This window comes from Pogona vitticeps, chromosome 4, assembly GCF_051106095.1.
Source record: "Pogona vitticeps strain Pit_001003342236 chromosome 4, PviZW2.1, whole genome shotgun sequence".
NCBI lineage: Eukaryota > Metazoa > Chordata > Lepidosauria > Squamata > Agamidae > Pogona > Pogona vitticeps.
Window position 1 is genome coordinate 122,708,906 of NC_135786.1, and position 27,937 is coordinate 122,736,842.

At 40.1% G+C, this 27,937-nt stretch overlaps 1 protein-coding gene across 1 annotated transcript; it reads left to right on the forward strand.

Annotated features, from left to right (window-relative positions):
* The first annotated feature begins 132 nt into the window (after positions 1-132).
* On the forward strand, positions 133-26,187 carry TADA1 (transcriptional adaptor 1). The gene is made up of 8 exons (XM_020798509.3): positions 133-1,394; positions 8,378-8,469; positions 9,048-9,113; positions 14,488-14,585; positions 20,652-20,861; positions 22,659-22,810; positions 24,203-24,365; positions 25,480-26,187. Exons 1-8 carry the CDS (start codon positions 1,030-1,032, stop codon positions 25,630-25,632), a joined length of 1,299 nt encoding a protein of 432 aa, XP_020654168.3. The 5' UTR covers positions 133-1,029; the 3' UTR covers positions 25,633-26,187.
* The last annotated feature ends 1,750 nt before the right edge of the window (positions 26,188-27,937 follow it).

Below are 27,937 nucleotides of genomic sequence, written 5' to 3' on the forward strand. Positions count from 1 at the left end.
CTGTGGCTGGCCTGCTTTCCGAGTTTTATTTAGCGTCAGCTTCCGTGGGCGGCCACCCACTTTTTCAGGAGTGGTCCTGCGTGGGATTTCTCCCGGGCTGTAGTGCTAACGGCCCGGTCCTCTGGATGAGAGTGGACAGCCAGTTTTTTCCGCCTCGCGGAAATCAGCCCCTCCAGTGTTTCTCCCCCCCCCCCCCCATTACCCAGCGCTGCTTACAGTACTTGCTATGAAGGACGGCTGCAAAACCCCGCGGACGTTTAAGCTGAGAGGACTCAGTAAGATTTAACAGGCTAAACAGGTTTAGAATCGGGCCGAGAGAAAGCTGCTTGAGTACGTATGTATGTACACAAGCGGCACCTTAACTGGAAACCTGGCTGGAAAGCTGTCCGTAGATTTCAGCCCCTTTCTCTCTCTCCACCTGCCGCCGCAGGTTTCCTTCGCCCGGACCCTTCGAAGAGAAGCGGAGGACCCCTCTGGCTCTGCAACTCCCATCAGGCCCAACAACACCACTCGGCCCCGCACGGCCAGTACAGTAGCAAGGAAAAGGAGTGTCGAGTGCTCTAGTCAGGGGAAAACATCTGGAGAGCAACCGTTTCGCCATCATTCTATGCCTTCTCTCGAAGACGGAGGCGTTTTAAGAACACAGACAAGCTGTGATGCCAGGAAATAACGTAATAAAATAACGGCAGTCTTCCCAAGTAATTCAACTTAAAACCTTCTGTAAAGTACGAGTAGAAGGACACAGAGGGCGGATTAATGGTTAAAACGAGTAGTCGGTCTTGTGGCCCCTGAAAGACCACGAAGTCCTGTCTGGCAGAAAGAAGCCTTCGTCGGTTTCCCAACTACGCGGCAGTCCGTGGCCATAAGAATCGGCCCCAATCATGCCGTATTTCAGAGTAAGGGCAACTTTTATCAACGCAGGGATTGAGTCCAGTTTTTATTTCATCACTACCATGACGGTCAAAACACTTTTTCGGTTTTTTGTGAAGATTCTCAGTCCTCGAGGTGAGGTTATCGGGAACCTGAGTCATGACAACCGGCCTTTTCCGGGGTTCTGTCCGATGGGCGGGCGCCCTTGCCCACCTTACCTACTTCATTGCCGCCCCCTCTAAGAAGAAGGGAGTGAGAAGGAGACGCGCGAAGGAGGCGGGCCCAAAACAGCACGACCTTCCCTCCCTCTATGTTTCTCTACGGCCAGGAGCTGCAAAACCGAACAATAAAACGTTGCCGGTGGGGATTGCTATTGAGGCTGGCGCTGCAGCTGTGACGCTCAAATTTCAGCGGGCGGGCGGGCGGTTTCTGCCAGGAGCCGAACTGGCCATGGCGAATTATGTGAGCGAACTGGAGGTGGCCAAGAAGAACCTGAGCGAGGCTTTGGGCGAGAACGTGAAACAGTGAGTGATAAAGTGGGCTTCTTCTCTTGACCTCCTCTTATTTTAATTTCCCCTTCCTTTAAGCCGCTTCCTGGAATCTGCGGGGAGAGGCCTAGTTGACCCTACCAAGCACCGGCCTCGATTTTTTACTTGCACCGGGTGCTCGCCTCGTGGATGAGGTTAGAGAGCCTACGTGCCCTCTTCTCTTTGTACATGTGCATAGGGTTTGGCGGTGAAGAGTGATCTCGTCCCCTCTTCTGTAATGTGTGTTCTTTTATGTTAGAATTTCATTTGTTTCTCTCATATGTTTTTTCAGTAATTTTCTCAGAAATGTCTTATTTTACTTCCCAAAATGTCTTTTGCTTACAGTATCTCAGATCTAAGGTACTTTCTCCTTATTAGACAGCAGGCACAACAAATGGACCCTTACACGGTGGAATGTAGCGCCTGAATTTCAATGGGTTGCATCACAATATATAGAATTTGTAGGTGTCCCCTGACTAGTAGGTTTCATAGGACGCACGGGAAGTGTTTGAAGAGCTTTAGAAATGTTCAGAATAGCAAAAGCAAATTTGTCATATCATAAACAGTAAATGCAGTTGTGTATTTGCCTGTTTATAAGTCGCAGTATATCAAACCGCCCAGAGTAGACCTTTGGTCTAGATGGGCGGGATAGAAATCCAATAAGTAAGTAAATAAGTCAGTCAGTCTGTAAGTAAATAAGTCAGTCAGTCTGTGAGTCAGTGTTTGTCTCTCTGTCTGTCTGTTTGTCTTCTTCTCAGACTAATGTGGCAATCTAACATGATTAGATTGCCACATAAGCTTTCGTAGACTAAGGCCAGTGAAGCATTTGCTATAATGCATATTCTGGGCTGTAATCCTGTATGCAGGTACTTGTGGAAAAGGCCCAGTGATCTCAAGGTGTACAGTATTTCTGAGTATAGGCGGATACAAGACTTCTTACCAGTCTCTGGTTTCTTGCAGAAGATTGATATGGTGCCACAGCTGAATTTGTTACATCACTAATCTGTATTTACTTTTTATTTTCTTTTATGACCTTCTTTTGTACATGATAATCAAACAAAATGTTAAACATATAACAAACATAACAATCTAAAACTACAAAAATATTTTATGTAGGTGGTGAAAGCAGATATTAAGTTAAAAAATTTAACATACCAAAGGTTGCCAAAATATTTTCACTTTACAGCCAGAAAGAATTCCTGCAAGGTAACCATGTTTTGTAGGGACAGAGGAAGGGAGTTTTGGAGCATTGGAGCAACAACATGAAAATATATTTTCCTAATGCATTTGAGTTGTACAACTTTATCATTTGATGCCTTTAGATGAAATGCCACAGACAATGCCAATTGCCATAGGGGCTAATATGGATCCCAAGTCAAGTAGAGATCTGAATGCAATAACTATAATCTTGAATTGAATATTGGAACAACTTCCAGCCAGTGAAATTAGTGCCAAATAAGTATCCTATGATCACAAGCAGGGAGCGATAGTACCCTAGCTGCAGTTCCAGTTGAATTTTTGAATTATCTGTAAGGGTCATACCTCTTTATACTCATTGTTAGTTTTAAATACTGTATTGTCTTTTAATGATGTTAACCGCCATTGTATACTCATTGTTTTCAACTTTAAATATTGTCTTTCCACGTTGTAAGCTGAATTGTCATTTTCAAGGAGAAAATAAGCGTAAAAATATTTTAAATAAATAAATAGAGGAAATTACAGCAGTTTGATCTTTAGCTTATAGAAGCATGGATTAGCATAGCCATATCTGCCCTTTTCCAGGAGAGAGTTTCCAAACCAGGGGCAGATGATAAAATGCTGACATGCCCATAGTTCCACTTGTTTCTTAATGACTAGCATTGAGACTTAATAGACCTAGCCTCCTTGTCTGGCTCACATGGGGAATCATCAATTGTTACAGAGGTAACAGGTGGATTTGTCTATTGTCATCTGACTAGTATCACCTATGTCTTGTTTAGCTTCAGCTTCAATTTATTGACCCTTGGTCACTTGACCACAATTTCCAGGACATTTCTTATTTTATTTTATGCCTCTACCTGTTTGGCTGGTAGACATCGAGGGACATGGTGGTGCTGCAGGTTAAACTGCAGAAGCCTCTGTGCTGTAAGGTCTGTAAATCTTCAGCTGTAAGATCGAATCCACGTGACGGAGTGAGCACCCATCACTTGTCCCAGCTCCCGCCAACCTAGCGGTTGCAAAGCATGCAAATGCGAGTAGATAAATAGGTACCACCTTGGTGGGAAGGTAACAGCGTTCCGTGTCTAAGTCACACTGGCCATGTGACCACAGAAGATTGTCTTCGGAGAAACACTGGCTCTATGGTTTGGAAATGGGGATGAGCACCACCCCCTAGAGTTGAACACGACTGGACAAAAATTGTCAAGGGGAACCTTTACCTTTATCTGCTTGGCTAGTGAGATAATTGGGGGGATCATTGATGACACCCAACTCCAAGCTACAGATGATCACCACCAGTGGTGCTGCATATATGTTGAAAAGCATTGGTGCTAAAACTGAGTCACAAAGAACTCTGCAAAGTGATGGAGAGGCGGCTGTAAAACAGTCTTCCATCATTACCCTTTAGATCATTTTGCAGAGGAAATATGAAAACCACTGGATAACTTGTCCTGCTATATCCAGGTTTTACTCCAGTCTTTTTATCCAGGTTTTTACCACAGTCCACTGTAGTGCGATTGATAAAAGATCAAGTAATGTCAGCAAGGATGCTTCACCTTTGTCCTATAGCCAGGTCAGAAGTCAGGCTGAAATTGATTGGGTGTGTCTAGATATTTCTGGCATTGTTTTATCATTACCATTTCAATGATCTTACTGAAAATGGACAGGGCAGAAACTGACCAGCAGCTAGTCACATCTATGTGATGTCTATGGTAGTTTTTGTCAAGAGTTGTCATATATTTTCTGAATTTAAAGTCTCTGGGAAGATACTCTTTGACAATTGAAGTCAGCAGAAAAGTATGGTAAACTCAAAGCTGTTAAGCAAGAAGTGGGATATTTGAACATTGTATTACTTGGTTTACATGGACTAGAACAAGACATTAGGGGTGTGCTCTTTCATGTTGCTGTACTGCATTCTCCAGAATTCTCCATGCAAGAATTTTCTGAGTTGCAGCTCTGAGAAATGCAGTTCTCCGGCCATGGTCATGAACAACTTCCCAAACCCAGGGAATTGCATTTCTCAGGAGGCTTCATGGTAGGGTGATATCCCATTTTTTGACAGAGAAATGGGTTTAATTCAGAGAAGTACTTACCTGGTTTAATTGATTTGTCATAATCACTTCTCCCTTGCTTGTTGCTATCATACCCTCAATGCTTCTGTGCCCTTGTAACTCTTTATATTAATCCCAAGGTCCCTTCTTTGGGCCATCATTTTCTTGTCAGTAATCAGAATCATATCAATTGACTCTGTAAATATCTCTGGGCAACAAAGTATTCATTCAATTTTACTTTGTTTATAGTACTACTGGATAAGATTAATAAGTATCTCTAGAAGAATTTCTTTTCAGTGATCACAAGGATTTTGGCTGAACAGAGGAAATATTTGGTTGGCAGTTCAAAATTCACATTCAGTTAAATGCAATTTTGCCTATTGTATGCAGCACTTTTGGTGACCCAGATGGCAACAGTATTTGAAGGAGATCCAGTTTCTACAAATGGATGCCATTGTCCATGTTGTTAATGAGCTGTTTCTATGTGATTCTTAAAATGTGATTAGAGTTCTTGCCTCCCACTGTGTTTTTTTCTGCAACAGACCTTTCTCTCCAGCTTAAGAGCATACATCTTTCAAGGGTGATGTGTCAGCACAGGTTTATTTTTGATCTCAGTTTTGGAGAATTCAAGATCCCTATGTTGGTTATCTACCTATTTAGCTACTAATTAAGCTGTTGCTTAAACTTTCACATTATGAATTGCAAAACAATGCACTGGGAAAATATCAGGGATGTTGACAGGTCTTGGATCTGAGTCCCAAGTCTCGAATCCTACGCCTAAGTCCGAGTCCCTATTAAAAACAAGCTTTCTTCCTCAGAAAATAGGGAGTGGGTGGGGGTGCCGTCGTGAGTTGAGTCCAAGTCATTGAAAAAACCAACCCAAATTGAGTCTGAGTTGAGTCCTCAGTGTGACTTAAAGTCCAACTTGACAACGAGTCCCATGACGCGAGTCCCCATCCCTGAAAAATATTCTCCGACTAGCAAATGTTCCTGATTTTGCACAGGTTAAAAACCTGAACATCTTACATTTACACTGTTATTGTCTCTCCCTCTCCTTTCTGACCCCATCTCCAAATTGTTTCTTTCCCACTAGTCAGTCTCAGCCTCTCTCTCTTTTCCCTCTTTTGTCTCCACCCTGCTACTCATTCAACTTGTCCCAAAACTAGTTAATTCCTGCCTTACCCCATATTCATTTCAGTGAGTGAAAGTCTGCTGCTGTTTATGGTGGCTGTTACAGAATAGAGAGGATGGAGTATTCTGAAGTGGAATCCTTTTGTTTGGAGACCTTTTGAGAAAAGAGGATTAAAATTCCCAGAATCTGCCCATTGATTTATTTGGACCACAACTCCTGAAATCTCTGAGGCAGCATAGCCAGTGAAGATATAACTTAACTAGCTATTTAAGTGTGGAAGTCACTACTATCCATGAACTATTAAGATTTCCTTAGCCTGTATGTCAGTTGACAGTAATATCTGCAGCCAATTCATCTCATTAGCATATTTACTCAATTTATGATTATACCTCTTGCCATTTTGGAGAGCTTTCAAGGTGAGTAAGCTACAGTCCCAGAATTCGTTAAGGTAATTTGTTTGGATATTGGTTAACTGTATCCCGTAGACAGTGTGACCAGTGAAGATAGAAACTGTAACAGTGAAGACATAACCAGTTACAGTACAGTATTTCATTTGAGAAATCAATAGTATCCATGCAAACATCTGTATTTTTTATCCTGATCATTTTATTTTGGTGAGAAGACTCCCAGAATCCGCCAGCTGAGATGTTGCTAAATGCCATCTAGTTACCTCCGACTTACGGCAACCCTGTAAATGACTGACCACCAAAACATCTTCTCATTAACAATGTGCAAAGTTTTGTGAGTTTTGATGTTACTGTTTCAGAGATTCCATTACAAGACAAACCATTTTTAATGCAGGGCTGCAACTTTCAGAATTTTCCAGACTGCAAGGCTGGATGAGAAGTAATCCAGCCAGCTTTTTAAAAAGTTGGAACTTCAGCAGAATCCATGCCAAATTTTGTTTCTAAGCTTCTACTGTTTCTGAGAAGTCACAGGACAAATAATCCCACAAATGTTCTGCTAGTTTTGCTATGTTTATAGCATACACTCTTCACTCTGTGACTCATTTCAGAAAAGTTGATGGAGAGGTGAGCCACCAATACCTTCATGGTTCAATACAGTACTTTTTAAGTGTTTTCAGAATTGTTCAGGTTAGAATTGAAGCACTCAGGTGCAACAGCCAGGGTTCTTGTAACTTTAACAGTTAAAAAATTAAGGGAATTTTGGAAAGAACACCTTTTTTGTCTTTATAAGGAAACTTTGCCTATGAAAATACACTTTCCTGTGCAATTCTTACAAGCACTGGAGCATTGTCTTCTTTTGCATCCAATCATATTAGTGGAAATCATAGTTATATTGAAATTATATTTGTTTTAGAAACTGTCTGTTAATGCTTGGAGTTTAACAGGGTATAAACAGGAGATCCAGAATCAAAGTCCAAAACAGTCCAAGTCCAGCCTGTTCAAGAATCATGCAATCAAATGAGAGTCCAAAACATAGTCAGAAAGTTGAAAGTCATAAGCAGGAAGAAGCCAGCAGCAAAGATCAGGATATAAAATGACCAGGAATCAGACATATTATTTCCCATGAAAACACAGTCCCAAACTGAAGCTTATTTACGCAGGGCTGCCTGGACCTCACTCTGAGCTCATCTGCAGGATTTGGCTTGCTGGTCTCCTCAAGAAATAGAAGCTTCTCCCAGAAGAGAAGCCTCTCCTTCAGAGTTTCATGTAGCCAAGTATCAACTATTTTCTCCCACTCTGCAGATATCTGGACAGTCCACTTATTTTGTGTCAGTCTGTAAATTCATACTGCATCTAGCAGATGAACAAAAAGGCTGTATTCTATCTTATAAACGCAAGTTAAACTTCAGAAATCCAACACAAATACCACCCTTGGGCACAATCAGAACACCAGACTTGCTGTTTTTGAACTCTCAACTCATTTCAGACTATACATATACAGAGTGCTTTTTTAAAAAAATCAGAAAATAGTCACATAAATTTCAGATGACAAGAGAGCTTCCAAGTTGTATATGCTTATTTGATGTCTGATCCTTTTTCTGTTTTAGAAATGATGGCAACAACAACAATGATAATGTACTGTCAATTCAATTCTGACTTATGGCAACCCTTTCCAGGTTTTTTCTAATACAGAGTATTCAGAAATAGTTTGCCATTCGCTTCTTTGAAGAGGTGTTCTGGGACTGCGCAACTTGCTTTTTTCTTGGGAGACATAGTGGAAAATTGAACTCCTGACATCTGGTTCCACAGCAAGCTACCCAGTCTACTGAGTTATCTAGTTATAGTATTTTAGATATACGTACATGTAAGCATTATAACTTCTGAGTTTTCCTCTCATGTTCTGCAAGTTAATAGCTGGGGTCTTGTTGGTATTTGTATAAGATTTGCATAACCTGCTATGGCTAATTGATGAGGTATCAGGGCATGTCTTGGTCACATACCAGGTCACACCTGATTGCTCATCTGAGATATGCCCTGACACCTTGTCAGATATAGCAAGTTACATAAAATTTAAACAAACATCAGAAAGGTTCTGGTCTATGTATAGTCTTTTCTAAAGAGCTTAAAAAGGAAAGGATGTCTTTTGAAAGGCAAACTCCAATATTCATTTTACTTTATTGATATCTTGCACAGATACTGGGCTAATTTGAAGCTGTGGTTTAAACAGAAGATCAGCAAAGAAGAATTTGACTTGGAAGCCCGGAGGCTCCTCACACAAGAAAATGGTGAGAAAGCCATCTTTTGAATTGTTCTGCTTATTTTCAGATACATTTCAGTAGTTGGACTGCAATAAGCAGTGTCTCAGTTATATTTAGTTATTGAAAATAACTAAAAACTCTACATCAACTTAAGTAGACTAGATTAGATCAATACTATGTTAGAGAGTATAAGATAAAATTAAATGAATTGATTGAAAAGTAGAAAAAATACAATTAAATTAAAAGATATCCATCACTCATGCTGTGGTTTTATTTACCCATGGTTCTTTATCTTTCATGGCCTACCAATAAGTCAGTTTTTAATTATTTGTAAATATTTTTATTGTATTTTAATATATATTTATATATATATTTCATTAGCCAGTACTCATACAGGTGCAGCGCCTTTGAAGCAGTCATAAGCACATTTCACAATATAGTCTTGAGATATGTCTGGTATCTAGGTGTATCCTTGTATGGGCTTGTAAAGTGCTCACAGTCTGATCAAACAGGAAACTGCTTTATGATGCTATTGCAAGCAGGTACTTCCTTGTAAAACTTTGCAATCACCTTTATGTGAACTATGTCCTTTTATCTTTTGGCAGTCCACTCCCATAATGATTTTCTGTTGGCCATTCTCACACGATGCCAAATCTTGGTTTCTGCACCTGGTAAGTCAATTTTAAAAACTGTAACATACCTGTGATAAGAATGTTAGTGCACTTATATTACCAGTCATTCTAAAGAAAAGTACTGGGATAAAAAAGAATTATCCTGAGGCCATTTTAGAGTCATCACATGCATGCTAAGTTTCAGCATTCCAGCCATGTGCTTCCCAGAGCCCACTTGTTTGCAGTTTGGAAGTTCATATGCCTCTCAGCCTCTTAAGGGTTTTAAAACCATTATTGGTAATAAATAATATCAATAGCAGATTGTCACTTTCCCACCTGTCCCTTGGTTGTTTCACCAATCAAAGGGTACAAGTTACATGTTGTGTTGCTGCTACCAGTTGATTACATCAACATTGTTTATTATTAATCATAGAGCTCCAGGCAAGGTGTCATTTAGAAAAGAACCAAAAAGAAGTTGTTTATTATTACAGGCGATGAAAGTACAATGTTGTTAACTCTTAACAGAACATCCTACTTCATCCACTCTCAACCGCCAACCCTCTCTCCTCCCAAATCACAAAGTCTCCAATCTCCTAATCTAAACTCCTCCTCCTCCTGCAGAGACTCTTATATCTCATGACTCCACCTCTCCAGCACTCTCATTGGTCCATGTAGATAGCACATTCATATTCATGACCTAGGCAGACACCACACAAATTTATATAAGGGATTGACAACCCAAGGAAGGGAGGTAAATAGGTGCAGAAAAGGATATCTGGCAATTTCGCAGTTATTTTATTTATTATTTAATTAATTTATATTTTTATCCTGCCCAGCTTGAGGCAGAGCCACTACTCTGGGTGACAAACGGTCACAATAATGCAAAATACAAATAATCCCCCCCAAAAAAACACTTAAACAACAAGCAAGAAACATAATAAAAATGAAATAACTAGTTGCTAAACAATGAAGCACAGTGAGATGGTGCAGCTTCTCTTCTGTGTCTGCCTTCTTTGGGGTTTGGGAGAACATCAGAGATGATCGGTGGCACAAGTAAGCAACCAAATTAATGTGAGGAAGATGTGGCTGGATGGGATAAAGGAGATTGGTGAAAATGAAAGCTATCCTGGGATTTCAGGGAGGCACAGAGCTTCCAGGGAGAGTAGCTGCTAGTTGGTGTGTCAGTCCCATGTATCCTCCAATCCTTTTCTGGTATTACGTATTTTTGAGGTATTCAAGAATCCTGAAAAACCCTTTCTTCCAATTCCATGAGGACAGTGCATATACTGTTATTTTCTTGGAGACATTTTGGGTTACCAAGTATGGAGTTTCACTTTTTGTGTCTTCTTGTTTGCTTGATATTCTGTGAGAAGGACCCTCCCAGCCTGTGAAAACTAAGGGCATGAAAATTATTCAGAATCTCATTCCTGCCTTTTTGCTAATCTGTACACTGTAGATTGAAAATTCATTAAAACTCCTTTGAATTCCTGGGAACTCAGCTTTTTCTAGCCATAGCCTGCTGCAACTTCAGTATGCCAGATCTAAGGGTTTCATCTGGAACACCGCATGTACAAGAACTGAACTGGACCCATGACTGGAGTGGAGCAAATAGTGTTCAGTAACAAACATAGCTGTGCATGGTGTAGATTTATTGTGTTATGACCCTTGTTGATAATAACTATTCCTCTCCTCCGTTCTGCAAGTCATCAAGTCATTTCTGATACATGTCAGTTTCATGCATTAATGACCTCCAGAAATCCTTATCAAGGCCTTATAGATAAAGGTCTGTGGTTTTCTTTGCTGTATTAATCCGTCTCATGTTCAATCATCCTCTTTTCTTTCTGTCTTCTACTTGATATTATTTTTTCCGGTTACTCTTGTTTTGCCATGGTATGTCCAAATTATAATAGCTTTCATTTAATAATTTTAGCTTCTGGTTGGAGTTTAGTTTGATCTAGAACTCATTCACTTGTCTTTCTGACAGTCCGTGGCATCTGTAAACTTTCTTCCAACCTCAAATTTTAGATGACTCAATTTTTTTTTGTCACCTTTCATTATTGTCCATCCGTACATAGCACCTGGGAGTACCCTATTATGGGTCATCTTGGCCTTGTTCTGTAGTGATGCATCCTTACACTTAAGGATCTTTTCTAATTCCTTTTTACTTACCCTTCTGAGTTTCAGTCTTCCTCCAGTTTCTTGGGTTGAGTCTCCATTTAGCTTGATGTTTGAATCAAAGTACTGTATTGAAAATCTTTAACAATTTTATTTTCTACATTTTCACTATTAAAATTGACAATACAGTGGTGCCTCGCTTAACGAGCGCACCGTACAACGACGAAATCGCATAGCGATCCCTTTTTTGGGATCGCTAATGCGATCGCTCAACGACTTTTAGATAGGGCGAAACTCGCTTTGCGAAGATTGGTAAGCGTTTTGCTTACTGATCTTCGCAAAACAAAGCCCAGACGATCAGCTGTTCAGCGGACAAAATGGCCACCGGAAGCCCCAAAATGGCCGCGCGCAGCGTTTTCGCGCCCTCCCCTCGCTTACCGAGGGCGCGAAAATGGCTGCCGGCCATAGGAAACTTCGCTGAACGGTGAGTAAAGGAGCCTTTTGGAACGCATTAAACGATGTTTAATGCGTTCCAATGGCTTTCCCTGTCCCGTTCAGCGATTTTTCGCTATAGCGAAGGTTAATCCGGAACGGATTAACCTCACTATGCGAGGCACCACTGTACTGAAGTTTCTTCTACTAGTTTTCACTCCTCCTTTTTCAGAAACTAATTCAGATTTCCATATTTTCTTGCCTATACATTGACTAGGCATGGAAATTGAATACATCCTCATCTGACATCGTTGCCAATGGAAAGCCATTCTGTTTTTCCATATCTGTCTTCACAGTAAACTCTTGTCCAAAGTTTAGGTTACACATTAGGACAATAACAAATTGTGGCATATCCATTTCTTTTAAAACAATGCATAGCTTTTTATTATTTGCATAGTCAAATACTTGTTGCAATGTATAAAACAGATTTTTTTCCTGATGTTTAGTAGCCAATGTATGTTTACCATATACTCTTTTTTCCCTGTTTCTCTTCTGAATCCAGCTTGAACAACTGGCATTTTATTATGGTAGAAGTCTTCCTTGTAAAATCATAAACATCACTTTGCTTGCATAGGGGATGAATGCAGTGGTTGTATAGCTCTCCAATCTTTGGCAGCTCCTTTGTTAATTCCTCTGTAGGAATTAGCAGTTGCATTAGCAGATGAAAATTGACAGTTGAAGTGGTGATGGAGATGGAAAATATCTGAAGTGACAGTAGTGGAGGATCTTTCACAGATGATTGCAGTGACACTGAAGCAAACTCCTGGTAATATTGTGCAGAAGCAGGCAATAGTAAACAATTTTTGACTGCTTTATAATTTGAAAATCCTGTAATGAGACAATCCAAAATAAAAGATGGTGCTCTGAGCAATATTTCCAGGGAGAACACAAGGTAATCTGTCATAAACTGGAGAACTGTTTACCACATTCCAGCGGGGAAAGGAACATTTTTGTGACTGTGGGTCACAGAATTCTGTTTTAATTATACTATTCCCTTTAATACTCCCCCCAAAGTTGAGGAGAGTTCCCCTATTCAGTACATGATTCATCTTGGTATCAAGTAGAATACCATATACAATAATGGTACTCAAAAAACCAATACAAATTGTAACAACAGCCTATAATGTAAGATTTGAAGATAAAATTTACATGCAATTCTTGCAGTTTATATGTATGTAATGGGGTCTTTTCAGTGACATTAGCGTTATCTTAATGCTTTTATCTCTATAACCATGGAGGCAAAAAAAGGCATTTGACTGAACAGAACATAAATACGTCTACGGCATGTAAGAGACAACACCTTGCTTGGCATTCTTATGTTTTCCTTTCCGATATTGTGTCCATGTGTGAATTAATTGCTTTTGCCAAGTCCCTATAATAATAAAGTTTTATGATAGCATAAGCTTGTTGAGGCTTGCCTAGAATCTTGTGAACTCTCCCACCGAAACAGCAGTTAGGAAGAATTTGGATTTTTGTAATCATTTGCAAGCACTGTTCTATTTTGTTCACTTTGCCAGTTCCTCGTTCATTTTTTGAGCCTGAGTTTAATGCATTTTGTGTTGCCTTGTTTTATTTTGTCAAGGCATTAGAAAGCAATAATGGAATGACATAATAAACCATGATCTTAACAACTATAAATACAATAAAAAAATAAATTACAACTGAAAAAAATGTCTCCGAGTAGTCTACATACCTGAGATAAGCAAGCAAAGAATAACAAAGTGTCAGCCAGCTAGTTAGGGAGAGGTGGCTATGCAAGTACAGTATGCACAAGAATACAGTAGATAGAAACAGACAATAATGTACAATACAAGGACAGCAAGTTGCAGATGAGATGCACTAGTGTGAGGCATTTAACTGACCAGATCGTAACATCTGTTGCTATAAAACCAGGCTTCGTGGTTCCCCGTAAGCTTTTTAATTTTATATTAACTCATTAGTTACAATTTGAAGGAAGTGTGTTCTTGTGCCTTGTAATGATCAAATAGACCCCTTATATATGCAGATGGCGCAGTGTTGGTTTCTTTGACAAGTATAGGTTTGAGATGCCCTCTGAGGGCTTTAGATCACAGCTGCAGAAATAAACTGCTGACCATCAATTCTGATAAATCCAAAATTATGTGTTTTTCAAGAAAGAGGGTAAAACATTAATGGAAGATCAACAGTCATCATATTGAACAAGAGACAGTTCTTAACTATGTGGCTATTGTCTTCTGGGCACATTGTATCCACACCTCTTTCTATGTCAGCGTCATGCTCTTTGCCACACTTCACTTTATAAGCAAAGGTCACTGAAAGTTTTACTGTTGCTTCCATACCATAGGATTTTTGCCATATTTATTTGCTGGTGTTACGATGAGAAACCCAGATGGTTGGAGTGTTCTCAAAGTTGTCTACCGGCTTTCCTCAATATATTAAGCCAGGAAAAGCCAATTTGATGTCCCACACATAATAAAAAAGGAATGTTTTCTCCAGAGAACATAGTTTGAAAGGCATCAGTTGTGGTTCATAGATTTGCATGTGTGACTGTATATTATAATTTTGCTTAAGTGGCAATTCTGTTTAACAAAAACAACAAAAATACATTTTAATGCAGACAAAATATACTATTGCAGACTGAGTATGAAAATGAAAACATTTGGTTTAGTGTAAGTTACCTTTGCCACTTGAAGTAAGTAGTGGTTGAGTGATTAGTAGGATGGATCTTCTTGTAAAATGGAAGCAGCACATAGGCAGCTGAAATGCACTTAGATTGGACAGGGTGTGATGAATATTTATGTACCTACCAAATCAGAGACATGCTGTTTCATTTTTTTCCTATTTCCAGAGGGTGCTGGGTCTCTGCCCTGGACAGGAGGTTCTGCAACAAAACCTGGAAAGCCCAAAGGGAAGAAAAAATTTTCTTCAGTTCGGCAGAAGTTTGATGTAAGTTTGAATACATGCAATAAAACCAGAGAATTAGTAAAGTACACTGGAATTCATTGCAACAGGAAAATGCCAAACTGTCATCAGAAGCAGCATGCCTGTCTCACATTGTACTTCTGCTCCATAACTACCAATGCCTATATGGAGCATGGTTGTGGAAGTGTTTATCGTAATAGTGTTAGAAAAAAGGAATAGAATCCAAATGAGGCTGCCATTTTGGTAAACAATTACATGAGATGTCTCTTGTAATATATGGTGTCATCAGAAACATTCCTCATCTATGAAAAGAAATCTGACATGGTTAGCTTAGCTCTGACTTGCCTTTAAGACTGCACTACTTGTTCTAAATCAACATATTGGGCTCATCATCAGCAAACATGAATTGACAATGTTACTAAGCTGAGAAAGAAAGTTAAAAACCTTATTTGGAGCTAAAACCATTGTTATACTTAAAGATGGAAAAAGAAAAAAATGACACAACAATGGAATAGAAGATACGAATTAGACATGGGATATTCATATTCGTATCCCTGGGGATACAAAAACAAATGTCACATGTCTAATATAAATCTTATGTTTCAAATTCTTATCCAAATAAAAAATTTAGAAGAAGACAGAGTTGTAAATTTTTAGCCAGTATTGACTAAGATAGAGTATTCACTTAAACTTAATGAAGTCACCACAAAGAAATTGAGGCCAAAACATAAACTTGAAGGATTGAACAGAACCTTGCAGCAGACAGTGTAATATTTTGAAGTGGACCCCCATTCTGTCCTTTCAAAGAATTAAAGAATCTGCAGAAGACAAAACTGTATTGTTTTTAACAATGGCTAGCAGGTGCTCAACCAAGTAAATAAGCTGAGCAATCTGATGTAAAATATGGGCACAAAATAATGACTCATTGTAAAGGGCTAAAAGTTGCAAATGTTGCAAGAAAAGGGGGGATGCTGAAATATTAGTGAAGGTATGCACTAGAATTTAATACAGCAACAACCAAGTATCATTTTGGAGATTTTCTCGAGCACATGAGTTTCTTGCTTTGCATGTGAATCGTGCACACCAAAATGCATTTTGATCAGCAGCATTTTGCCGTTAATTAGTAGCAGTTTACTACTTGTGATTGCATAATCAGTGTTGAGCATGTGGAGCAGCACAACAGGATTTTAGCCAATGTGAGATGAAACATTAATGCTTAAAACTGAAGAATGCAAAATGTAGTCTGAAAAAGTAAATGAACAATTAATATATTTCTTTGCAAACTTGTATGCATCTGAGAACTTTGTCATAGCACATCTGTCACAAATAATTTGAAAAAAATATTGTTGGGACATACTCTAGATCAGTAAGCCCAGAAGAGCAGTTCAAAAAAGACCCACAGTACCCTCTGAACAAACACTGTTTCCAGAGATTTCCACAAAATATTTAATACCATATACGGTGGTGCCTCGCTTGATGAGGATAATTCGTTCTGTTAAAATCGCTGTTAAGCGAAATCCTCATCAAGCGAAATGAAAAAGCCCATTGAAATGCATTGAAAACCGGTTAAATGTGTTCCAATGGGTGAAATACCTCAGTGTGCAGCGAAGATCCTCCATAGGGTGGCCATTTTCCAGTGCCTGTAATGCGAGGAATCCGTCCTAAAATACAGCAGGGAGCCATTTTGCACAGCGGGTGGCCATTTTGAAGACAGCTGGTTCCGCGCGGCCAGGGGCCTGGCCTGCTCTAGCCTCCCGGCCCTCTGCTGGTTCTGCGCGGCCGGGGGCCCGGCCTGCTCTAGCCGCCCGGTGCTCCGCTGCCTTTGGAGCTTTCGAAGGGCTTCCTCCAATGTCGGGGAAAGCCCTTTGAAACCTCTGAAGGCACTGATCGCGGCGGCGAGGACCCCCAGGGAGGTCTCCCATGGTGGCATGCAAGCCCTGGGAGACCTCCCTGGGGATCCCCACCGCCGCGATGGGTAGCTTCGGAGCTCTCTAAAGCCAAAAAGGCAGTGAAAAAACATGGGAAGTTCAAACTTCCCGCGCTTTCTCCCTGCCTTTTTGGCTTCGGAAGCAAGCCAGTGGGCCAAGGAGGAATCGGCTCCCTCCTTCCACCCAACGGTGAGTCCCCTTCGCACCGGCTAAACTCGGCCGGTGCGAAGGGGACTCACCCCCATTGAAATGCATTGAACCCGATTTTGACAGCTGTCAAAATCGGGTTCAATGCATTTCAGGGGGGGGGGGGAGAATTCGCCAAAAATGAACGAAGAGTCAGAACAAAGCCAAATTAAGTTTGCACATGTTTTACAAGGTGCTCTAACGAATCCAAGCATTTAAAATAGTTTCTCACTCTTCATTAATTTTTGGTGAATTTTCCCCCCCATTGAAAAGCATTGAACTGCAGGTTTGACAGCTGTCAAACTTAGGTTCAATGCATTTCAATAGGGGGAAAAATTCACCAAAAATTAACAAAGAGTCAGAACAAAGCCAAATTAAGTTTGCACACATTCTAGAAGGTGCACTAACGATCCCAGACATTGAAAACCGTTTTTGAACCTTTTAAGACACTTTAAAAATAGCGAAAATGGAACATCGCTAAGTGAAACAGGGGACCTAAAACTGTCATCACTAAGCAAGGCAAGGTCCCGAACATCGCTATGCGAATTTTCCCCATAGGAAACATTGTTAAACGGAGCACAAAATCGCTCCAAAAATCTCATCGCTAAGCAAATACATTGTTAAACGAGGCAATCGCTAAGCGAGGCACCACTGTAAGAGTATATTTGACTGCTATAGTAGCACACCAGTTCCCAGGGTCTGTAGCCTACTGACAAGTTTTGGAAAGATTCTTGAGGGGTCTTCAGAACGTCTTCCCAAACACCAACGCTCTGCACCCTCAGTGGTTGCTGTCACTGGTACTTTGTCAATTTGCGAAGCCTCTGTTTGAACTGATAGCATCATCTGACTTCAAATTACTTTCCTGTAAGACTTTATTTCCGGTTGCTGTCACCTCTGCCTAGAGAACTAGCCACCCTGCATTGCAACCCACCTTTCTTTCAATTACATAATGACAGGGTGACCTTGTTTTCCAGACCTATTCTTCCTGCCCAGCATGGTCTCTTGTGTTTCATCTCAATCAATCCCTTGTACTCCCTGCTTTCTTCCTGTCACCTGTATGTGATTTGGAAAAGTCACTCCATTACATGAACATCTGTAGAAGCTTAGCTTTCTACATTTTCAAGGATACAAGACTTTTGGAAGTCTGCTAGACTATTTGTTGGCCACCAAGACCACTCCCCCGCCCTCAAAAGGCGATCACAACATACCTCAGAGGCTGCCTGAATGGGGAGTCAGTCCAATTGGCCTATTATACCAGCTAGCTAAAAAGCTAGCTAAAAACCAGTGCCTTGAAATTGCATTCTACTAGCACTGCTGCTTATTTATTTATTTATTAGATTTTTACCCCATCCCTCTAGACAATGTCCCCTCTAGACAATGTCTACTTCATACACAGCTTTCCTCAGAGGAGTTCACCTGAGAGATGTTTGCAAAGCAGCAACCTGTTCACAGACTCTGACATTTGTCAAACATTACTGATTGAATGTCTGGGCCAAACTGGATGCTGTGTTTGGCAGAGTGGTGATTTCCTCCATCTTAGCATGATGTGTAGTTTAACAGAAATCACAAAGAAGGACAGGTTGCTTACCTGTGACCACAGTACTTCGAGTGGTTGTCTGTAAATTTGCATAACCCTCCCATCCTCTCCTTAGTCTGTCACAAATCTCCTGTTCCTTCTGGGCCAACAATGGACTAGGAGAACTGCAGACAATCCTCAGGGTGTGGAGCATGCACAATATGCAGGCTGTGTCTTAATACTTTTTTTTTTCAGGCTCTAGATAGAACAATGCTTCCCAACCTTGGTTCCCCAGATGTTCTTGGACTAAAATTCCCTGAATGCTTCACCACAAGCTGTGGTAGGATTTCTGGGAGTTGTACTGCAAGAACACCTGAGGACCCAAGGTTGGGAACCACTGTGCTAGAAAGTTCCAAGGATGTTCTTGTAGGCATGGAACAAATCCACATGTGTGAATGCACAGATGACCACTCAGAAAACTACACTTGCAGGTAAGCAACCCATCCTTAATCTTTGTTGTTGGCTGAATGGTTTTATCCAGACACAGTGAATTTACAGCATAACTTGAGGTGAAAAAAGATAAAGGAAAGATAATAGGTGTACTACTTCAGTATGTCTTCCCAAACACCCACGCTCCGCACCCTCAGTGGTTGCTGTCACTGGTACTTTCTCAACTTGCTTCTCATCATGTTATTCTGTATTATGTGCCATCAAGTCAGAACGGACTTAGAGCAACCCCAACAGGGTTTTCAAGGTAAACAAGATATTTAAAAAGTGGTTTTACTTGTTCTCCACAACGCCAGTGATTTTCCATGGCCAATCAGGGATTAGAACCCATGTCTCCTGAGTCCTAGAACATCACTTTGCCCACTACACTGGCTATCTCCTGCACATCACAGGTTAATACAGTAATCTGTATGCTTAGGATTCAGTCCGAATTAGCCAAGATATCTTAGGGCTAGCAAGCTGATTTTAGACCAGTTAAAACTGCTGAATTCTGACCTCTCCTAGCCAGGTGTTGAACTTTATGCTGGTATAGTAGGTGTGTTCCTGACCTTGAAGGGATTTGGATCTAGTGTGATACAGTGGGGTCTCGACTTACGAACGGCTTGACATACGAACGTTTCGACTTACGAACTGCTCTCATAGGAATATATGGACTCGACTTACGAACTTAGATTCGAGTTACAAACTCTTTTTTTCCTTTTTTTTTTTAAAGCTGAGTCATCTTAGGTTAGAAGGAAAAAAGAAAAAATATCCCTCTCTAGTGGCAGAAGGCGGAATAGCAGCTTCCCATTATTTTCTATGGACGAAAAGAGCAGATATGGATTAAATGGTTTTCAATGCATTCCTATGGGAAATGCAGATTCGACTTAAGAACTTTTCGACCTGAGAACTGCCTTCCAATACGGATTAAGTTCGTAAGTCGAGACCCCACTGTACAGCTCCTCTCTATTTTTTTAAAAAAAATATTAATTTATTATTTGCTTTGTTTTTCTGCTGTCTGGATCTTTCTACTGCTGAATCTGAGATAAACCAAGAAAGAGAATTCTGTCATAAGGGTAGCTCTGCTGACACAAGAATCCTCTGTTTTAAACCTACTACACATCTTTGAGTTAGGATTCCACTATAAGATGTAACTTCACCCTCAAATTTTCTGTGAAAAAAATTATAATACTGGGTATTGGGTTTTTGATACTATGTGCTGCGTCTGAAATCCTTATGTGACCTCTGGATAGGTGTCCTACCACCTTAGTACATCTGTGTGATGAATGGCAGCCTCCACTGCATCCAAACCATGCAGCCATCAGCCTTTGTCCACTGGCCCCCATCCGTGTCTTAGGATGCAAATTTATTCATTTTGGAATTGTGATATTTTGCTTTTAAAATGATAAAGCTAACATGCCAGAAGACTTGGAGCATGGGTAAGATAAGGCAGAATTAGCAGATCTCCTAATTTTTGAAATCAGCCAAAGTTTTCCTTATTGTTTCCTATTTGTTTTATCCTGGTTTTCATAGGCATGGGATGGGGGAAGGGAAAAGGATTTATGCTGGAGAAAGGTACGTACTTGCAGATTTTCAAGTAGCTTTGAATGGATTGCTACTTGAAAATTTTCCACTATCTCTGGTTTCTTTTGCAGGCGTTACCCGCTTAGTTTTAGGCATGCTTTCCAATTCTAAGGGCTAGAAACATCCCTGTTTTTAAAGCGGGAAAGAAAGAAAGCTGCCATCATCAGGAAGCCAAATTACAGTCCAAACTATATATGAATTGCAACATACACCCCGCTCTGATTAATGGCCTGTGTTGTGAATAGATTGCTATGAGAAGTACAACAAAGACTTTTTTTTATCTACACGAAGCCTTAACTGTGCAGCAGACTCTGTGTCCAAATGATACATTAGTTATTCTTACTTGGTGTGGTAAATGAGACAACTGAAACCTACTGTTATATTTTATAGCACCGGTTCCAGCCACAGAATCCCTTGTCTGGAGCCCAGCAGTTTGTGGCCAAGGACCCCCAAGAAGATGATGACCTGAAACTTTGTTCACATACGATGATGCTTCCCACCTGGGGCCAGCTAGAGGGAAGAATGATTGTCACTGCTTATGAGCACGGTCTGGATAATATCACTGAGGAAGCAGTGACAGTTGTTGTTTTTGCGCTGGAGGTGAGAGAACACAGAATGACAGTTGTGGTTCTGGTTCACTTCTGTAGGCAGAAAATGCAAGGATTCGTGTATGGTCTAGGAGTACTTTGTGAACTTGCTGTCTATCCAAGTGCAGCTAGAAGAACAACAATATTGTCTCCATGTAGGTGTTTGTCTGCACTGGTCACATATAAAACAGAACAGAATCTGTTTTGTCTCCCTTTTCTGTGGCTTTACTCAGTTTCACACTGAAAAGCTCAGAGTCATGGGTGACGTTAAAAGGGCTCATGTGTGAAGGGAACTGGGCTTCCCAGCCTTACCTCTCCAGAGGAGAGGCAATGTTAAATCCACATCCTGTGCTACTTGGCCTCCTCCTTGCATTTGTGGGCATAAATATGGTCATTCTTGTTGAGTTTCCATAACACAGAATAGGATTTTTTTTAAAATGAGAGTATTATGTGATGAGAGAATAACATGGCAGGCGCTCCATAACCTCGAGGGATAATAGAATCAGGATCCTTTATTCAAGAATAAGCAAGCCATCACCAGGTAAAGGGCAAGACGAGGTGCACAGTTCAAGACAGACAAAGGTTGGGTTCCAGAAGCACCAGCTAGCAGGCTTAGGAAAACCAGAGGCCTGTGGGAGGTGGTCAGAGTGGTCAAACTGCAGCTGCTAAAGGTCCTGTGAAGGAGGAGGAGTAGTAGTTTAGCATCTGGTACTGAGCTTATCCATAAAACATGGCAGCAGTGTGAAGAACTGTAAGTAAGCAACCTGCTTCAAAATGTAGGACTGATATGAAGCCTTATATTCTTTCAGGGTTTGATTACCTCTTTCAGACTTTGCCCTTTCCCTGAGAACAGCTTAGCACTGTTCGCTGACAGACACCCCCCCTCCATCTTTTTCCCCTCGGTCCAACATTATGATGTATAAGGTTCTTAGTGTAGAAGGGCATAAGTTCTTATTTAGGGATCACTTGCCCAAAGACTCACAATCTCATGGCCTTGGTTTCCAGTATCTACCATGTTTCCCTGAAAATAAGACAGGGTCTTATATTAATTTTTGCTCCAAAAAACACATTCGGGCATATTTTTGGGAGATTTTTTATTTTACATTTTTTAATTTTATTTTGTGGTTGCTGCACAATGGTGGAGGGCGGGGTTTCACTTAACTAGGGCTTATTTTTGGGGTAGCGCTTACATTACAAGCATCATGAAAAATCATACTAGGGCTTATTTTCAGGTTAGGGCTTATTTTGGGGGAAACAGGGTAAGCCTTTAGTGCCACTGAAGCAGTCATTGAGGTAGTCATGTCAGTTACAGTGGGGTCTTGACTTGAGAACTTGATCCGTATTGGAAGGTGGTTCTCAAGTCAAAAAGTCTGTAAGTCAAGTCTCCATTGACCTACAGTGCATTGAAAACTGATTAATCCCGTAACAGGCCGTTTTTGTTCCATTTTTTTTTTCTGGTCTGTAAGTCAAATCTCAGTCTGCAAGTCAAACCTAAATTTTGCAGCCAGAGAAGTCTGTAACTCAAAAAGTCTGTAAGTCAAGCCGTCTGTAAGTCAAGGGTCCACTGTAGATGGATTGGTTTCCAGAGATACTGTACATGTTATTAGCTAATGAGGCTTTAATGCTGCTTTATCTGGCACTGCCAAATAATGGGTCAATTTGCAAAATCATTAATGGACTGTATAGCATATAAGGTAAAGCAGCAACACTTTAACGTAGTTTGAAACGTATTTACAGTGCAACATCATGCTTGGCAACATTGCACACTGCATTATCCTCAAACAGAAAATGCATGTCTTTTTCTCTGCAGAAGCATCTTAAGGACATCCTTACATGTATAATATCAAAAAGAAAGGCCTATCGCCTCAGAGATGGTCACTTCAAATATGCCTTTGGAAGCAATGTTAACCCCCAGCCTTATCTGAAGAACAGTGTCATTGCTTACAATAACTTAACAGAGTGGTAAGGAATTTTAAATATAGCAGGGACAGAATATCAGAATCTGAGAAAAAACTTTTGATTAAAAAATTATATTTTGTAGTGGTAATATTGAAAGGTTTAAAGGTTAGCCAAAGTTTCAGAATTGCAGAATTGCAATAATTTTACAATCCTCCAGTTTTGGGGGGGGGGGGGTTTGTTTTAGATTGTTAAACTCTCAGAATGCTTTGTGCTTATTAAATATTACAGGATTTTCTGGATTCTCATATATTGGTTGGAATCCTGTTTGTGAAGCTCTGCACATGTATTGCCAGTCCTGGTCCTGCCTCCAGCAGTTTTTGAATGTTAAAGGCTGTCCCGCCTGCAAAGCCCTCAGCGGCATTCCCCAGTCAAAAAACTGGGGAATGCCTCAGACCCTAAGAAGGAATAGAAAAACTTTAGGCTGGAGCTGATGACATGATCAGGCTTATGCACACAGAGCTGTGCCAACAGGAGTTTGGTCATTAATCAAATTGATCAAACTAAAATAGTAGCTTATCCCCATGTTCAATTTTTTAAATCCTTGCGTTCAGTGCCCCCTAAATGTTTCATTTATTTTGCTCCATGTACTAGACATTGACATCACAGTTGGCAGGTGATGAAAAATTGTTGCATTTTAGTTTAGATTTAACTGCTGATCACATGACCAATTGTAGGTAAAAGTTACCATATAGTAATTATCTTTTAACCAAGCATTTGGTCTGTAGCTACAGTTTCCTTATGGGAAACTTGGTTTTGTAGTTTATCACTGAATGGCAGTAAAACCTGGATGCAAATATTTTATTTTGCAAATGTATATCCCACCTTGCTTCCGAGGATTTCAAAGCTCTATGTGTTGCTGTTATCTTTTATCATCACAACAAATCTTTGGATAATTTTTTTTATGATGAGAAATGGTGGATAGCACAAGATCACTATCTGGATGTTGTAGCTGAATGGGAACTTCAAACTGAGTCTCCCTAGTTGTGGTCCAGTAGTTCCCAACCTTGTGTCTCCAGATGCTCTTGGACTAAAATGCCCAGAAGCCTTCGTCACTAGCTATGCTGGCCAGGATTTCTGGGAGTTGTAGTCTCAAGAACATCTGGAGACCTAGGGTTGGGAAGCACTAGTATAGCAGTCTAAGGACATCACACTAGCCTTCTAGTGTCCTTCCAAGATTCCTTCCAAGATACATTCAGTAGTTTGAGCAAAATCAGTTTTAAAATAAAAGAACAAATTTAAAAGGCACAGTTCTAGTATTCCAGCAAACTTGAACCAGCACAAGGAGAAATGATTCTTAACTGCCACCCTTGCCTTTTGAAGAATGTTATGCTGAATCCTCCCTCCCTTCGCCATCACAACTGTGTTTCTCTCTCCCTTTCTCTCTCTCTCTCTTAGCCCTCCCACTTGCTTAGCTCCCCCACCAGGTCAAAACCTTGCTTCCCACCCACCTCCTGATGATGCTGAGCAGCAAGCAGCCCTCCTCCTTGCCTGTTCTGGGGATACCTCACCAGGAACTCTGCCACCAGTGAATATGTATGACCTCTTTGAAGCATTGCAGGTAGTATTTCTACTTGAATTACTGTGTTGGCTTGGAGGATATATTTTCAAGCAAACACAAACAGCATCAGAGGGTGGAAGGAACTTTTTTCTGTGCAAGCATATACAGCCATGTGGGGGGAAAATACACCCTCTTTGATTCTATGGTTTTACGTATCATGATATAATAAAAATCTGCTTAAGGTTTATGTCTGCTTAAGGTGTATATCTGCTTAAGTTGTAAATCTGCTTAAGGCTACAAGCTATTGAATCATAAGGTGTACTTAGTTTTTCACACTTGGCTTCTCCATGTTGGCTTTATTTTTGTTAAATAAATAATAACACATGTGTTGTTGTTCATCTGAAGTTGTATTTATTTAAATTTTCAACCTGCTAAGAAACAGATGGTTTTTATTATGTCTTGATAAGTAAAACCATAGAATTCAAAGAGGGTCTACTTAATTTTTCACATGACTGTATGTTGCATCTTATGTTAGGCAATTTACCCTGCATGTGCCCTGGATTGTCCAGTGAGCCAAAATTAATTCCTAATTGCAGTTCCAGATGTCCAGGCCTTTTCACCCCTCAGAAAAGTAGCTCTAGTCTTACAGACACATTTGGCCCAGGTATTTTTATATGAATCTTGGATGGGATCAGGAGACCCCATCCAAGACCCCAACCTTCAAAACCCAGTTGAACAGAACATGCAGAACAAATTCATAATGCAAAACAAGCTTTTTCTACTGTTGTTCTCAAATTATACGCATGAAAAGAGCTGAAGCTTATTTTGAAATCTTAATTTATCATATTACATGCATTCACCATTTTTCATCAGATAGTGAAGAAGTCAAGGTGTCTGCAGCGCAAGAGCCCCCAAATAAGCACTCAGAGGGCAGCAGCTGACACGGAGAGGCTGTCCGATGCTATATTGGATTTGAAGGTCTCTTTCCTTCTTCTGCCTTGCTGATGCTGTTTGTTCCAAGGCTTTACCATGAGTGCAATTCAGTAAAAGCTGATGATGCAAAAAAGGTTACACTGATATATAGAGACATGTATAATTAGTTCTGTTTGGATAATGTAGTCATTTAAAACTCATCATTTATTGGTAACCACATTTTCTCATCTTTAACCTATAGATCCACCGAGAAGTGGTTCCTGCTCATACGGTCTATGCTCTCAATATTGAAAGAGTTATCTCAAAGCTCTGGCACCCAAACCATGAAGAGCTGCAGCAAGACAAAATCCACCGACAGCATCTAGTGGCAAAGGAAGGACTCCTGATGTGCTGAGGAAGCTACCTGTCTCCATGGTGGCTGTAGGCAAAGTTGATATTTTGTGGATCTGCCAGTTAGGCATCTGGGCTTTGGGATCACAGAACTTGCATTATTGTGCCAGCATTTCCATCTGGGAATGTGGATGTCTTTCCTATGGAAACATGACTTGAGAAATCCCATTTGCTACTAGAAAGCCATACAAGTATAAACAGATTGCCTTGACTTCTTTAAGGCCTTAGGTGCTTTGTTGAGGTAAAGACATTTTTACCAAAGTCAGCAGGATAAATAAAAGGAAAAGGGATTTAGCTTACCACAGAGAGACCTGTTTGTTATTCCCTTCATGACTTGAAAGATTGTGGTCAGCCAGTTCCTGTACTTCAGAGACTGCTTTTCAGAATTGCCAAGTATTAGAATTACCATTTAAGACACTGTCCTGGGTTGCTTTTGTAGATATAGAGGTACACATGACAAATAGCTGTGCATTTTTAAATGTTTTTTGTTTTGTATAATGTAAACTGATTACAATTTGGAGAAATCTTGATCCATACAAATAAACCTGGTTGCAAAGCAGTTTTCATAGAAAAGAAATAATTCTTTTAATAAGTCTAAATTTCAGACTGAAACTTTTATTTTTGATTTTAATATGTAGGTCTAAAGAAGGAGCTTAAAAATAATCTCCTCTTCACCATGGCTTTTTATGTTGGGGGGTTGACTTTTGGTTTCTTATGTTCCATATTTTTTGGTAGAAGCATCCAGACAAATGGGTTCAAAAGAACCATTTTATAACAAGAGCCCATGCACACCAACCTGCAGTAGTAGTAGAATTGCTTCTTCACAGTGTTTGTACTTGTTTCTGTTAAATTTCATTCTTCTATTCAACAGCAAGATAAAAAGCTATCAAATAAAGCAAGCCCCCTCCCTGTAATTCCTCTTAGTTAACTATGGGCTGGATAGAATAACTGTCAGGTTGTTTACAGTATCATATTATAAGAGTGCTTATCTATGGCTCCACCTCATACTGGGAGGAAGTAAAAATTGGGGTACCACAAGGCTTGAAAAGCAGTTTGTGAAGATATAAACCCAATCCTAGGCCCAGTCCTCTTCAACATTTTTGTTACTGACTTGAATGAGGAAGTGCAGGGATCACTTACTAAATTTGCAGATGACAAAAATTAGATTTGCAGATGAAAAAAATAGGTGGATTATCTACTACCTAAGACAGAAACAACATTCAAAATTTTTTTGATAGGGTTGAGCACTGGGCTGAAAAACAACAAAATGTAATTGAATAGGGATAAATATAAACTTCTACATCTAGGGGGGAAAACAAATGCACAGTTACAAGATGGGGGCTGCTTGGTTCAGCAATACTACATCTGAGAAGGATTTTGGACTTGACTGGACATATTTAACCTTGAGGAAAGAAGACTTAGGGGAGAGACAATAGCACTCTTCAAATGTTTGATAGGTTGTTATATAGCGAAGGGTTAGAATTTGTTTTCAATCATTCCCGAGTGCAGAACACATAATGGGCTCAGGTTATAAGAAGGCAGACTTCAGTTGAATATCAAGATAAGTTCCTAACTGTTAGAGCAGTACAACAATGGAACCAATTACCTTTGAAAGTGGCCAGCTCTCCAACACTAGAGGCATTCAAGACAAAGTTAGACAGCCATTTGTCAGATGTACTTTGACTTGGGGTCCTGCATTGAGCAAGATGTTGGACTTGATGGCCTTATAGGCCCCTTTCAACTCCATTGTTCTATGATTATATGAACAACTCAGATAAATAATTCTCTCATAATCTCTCTCTTTTAAGTAGGCTGACTCTGAAGAATATCTAAAATACAAAAACTGATTTGTTACCAGTAATCAAGGAAAAAAATGAAAATGTTTCCTAGAAACACACAACCAGTACACTCTTCTAAGCATTGATTTTTCATTAATCAGATACAGGAAAAAGTGCTTAGAGCATGCTTAAAACAAAAGAACAACTTATCCAGAAACATACCAAAGTATCCAGTCTCATACAGAATGACCAAGACATCACATAATCTTTTAGCACTTTTGGAAGAAATTTTATTTTTCGTCTAGCACTGATGAATTCAGAGGACCGCACTCCTTTGCAGCCCAAGGGAGAGTGCATCTACTCGGCCATAGATTCCACTATGTTCAGTGGAGCTTAATTTCAAGTACATTGATGGGGGGTGGGATCTGGAGCTGAATGATTTGCACTGATGTAAAATAGTGACTAAAGGGCTGATTTAGAAAAGAGGACGTACCCTTCAAATCACATTCCAGAAATTAGTATACTATGTGA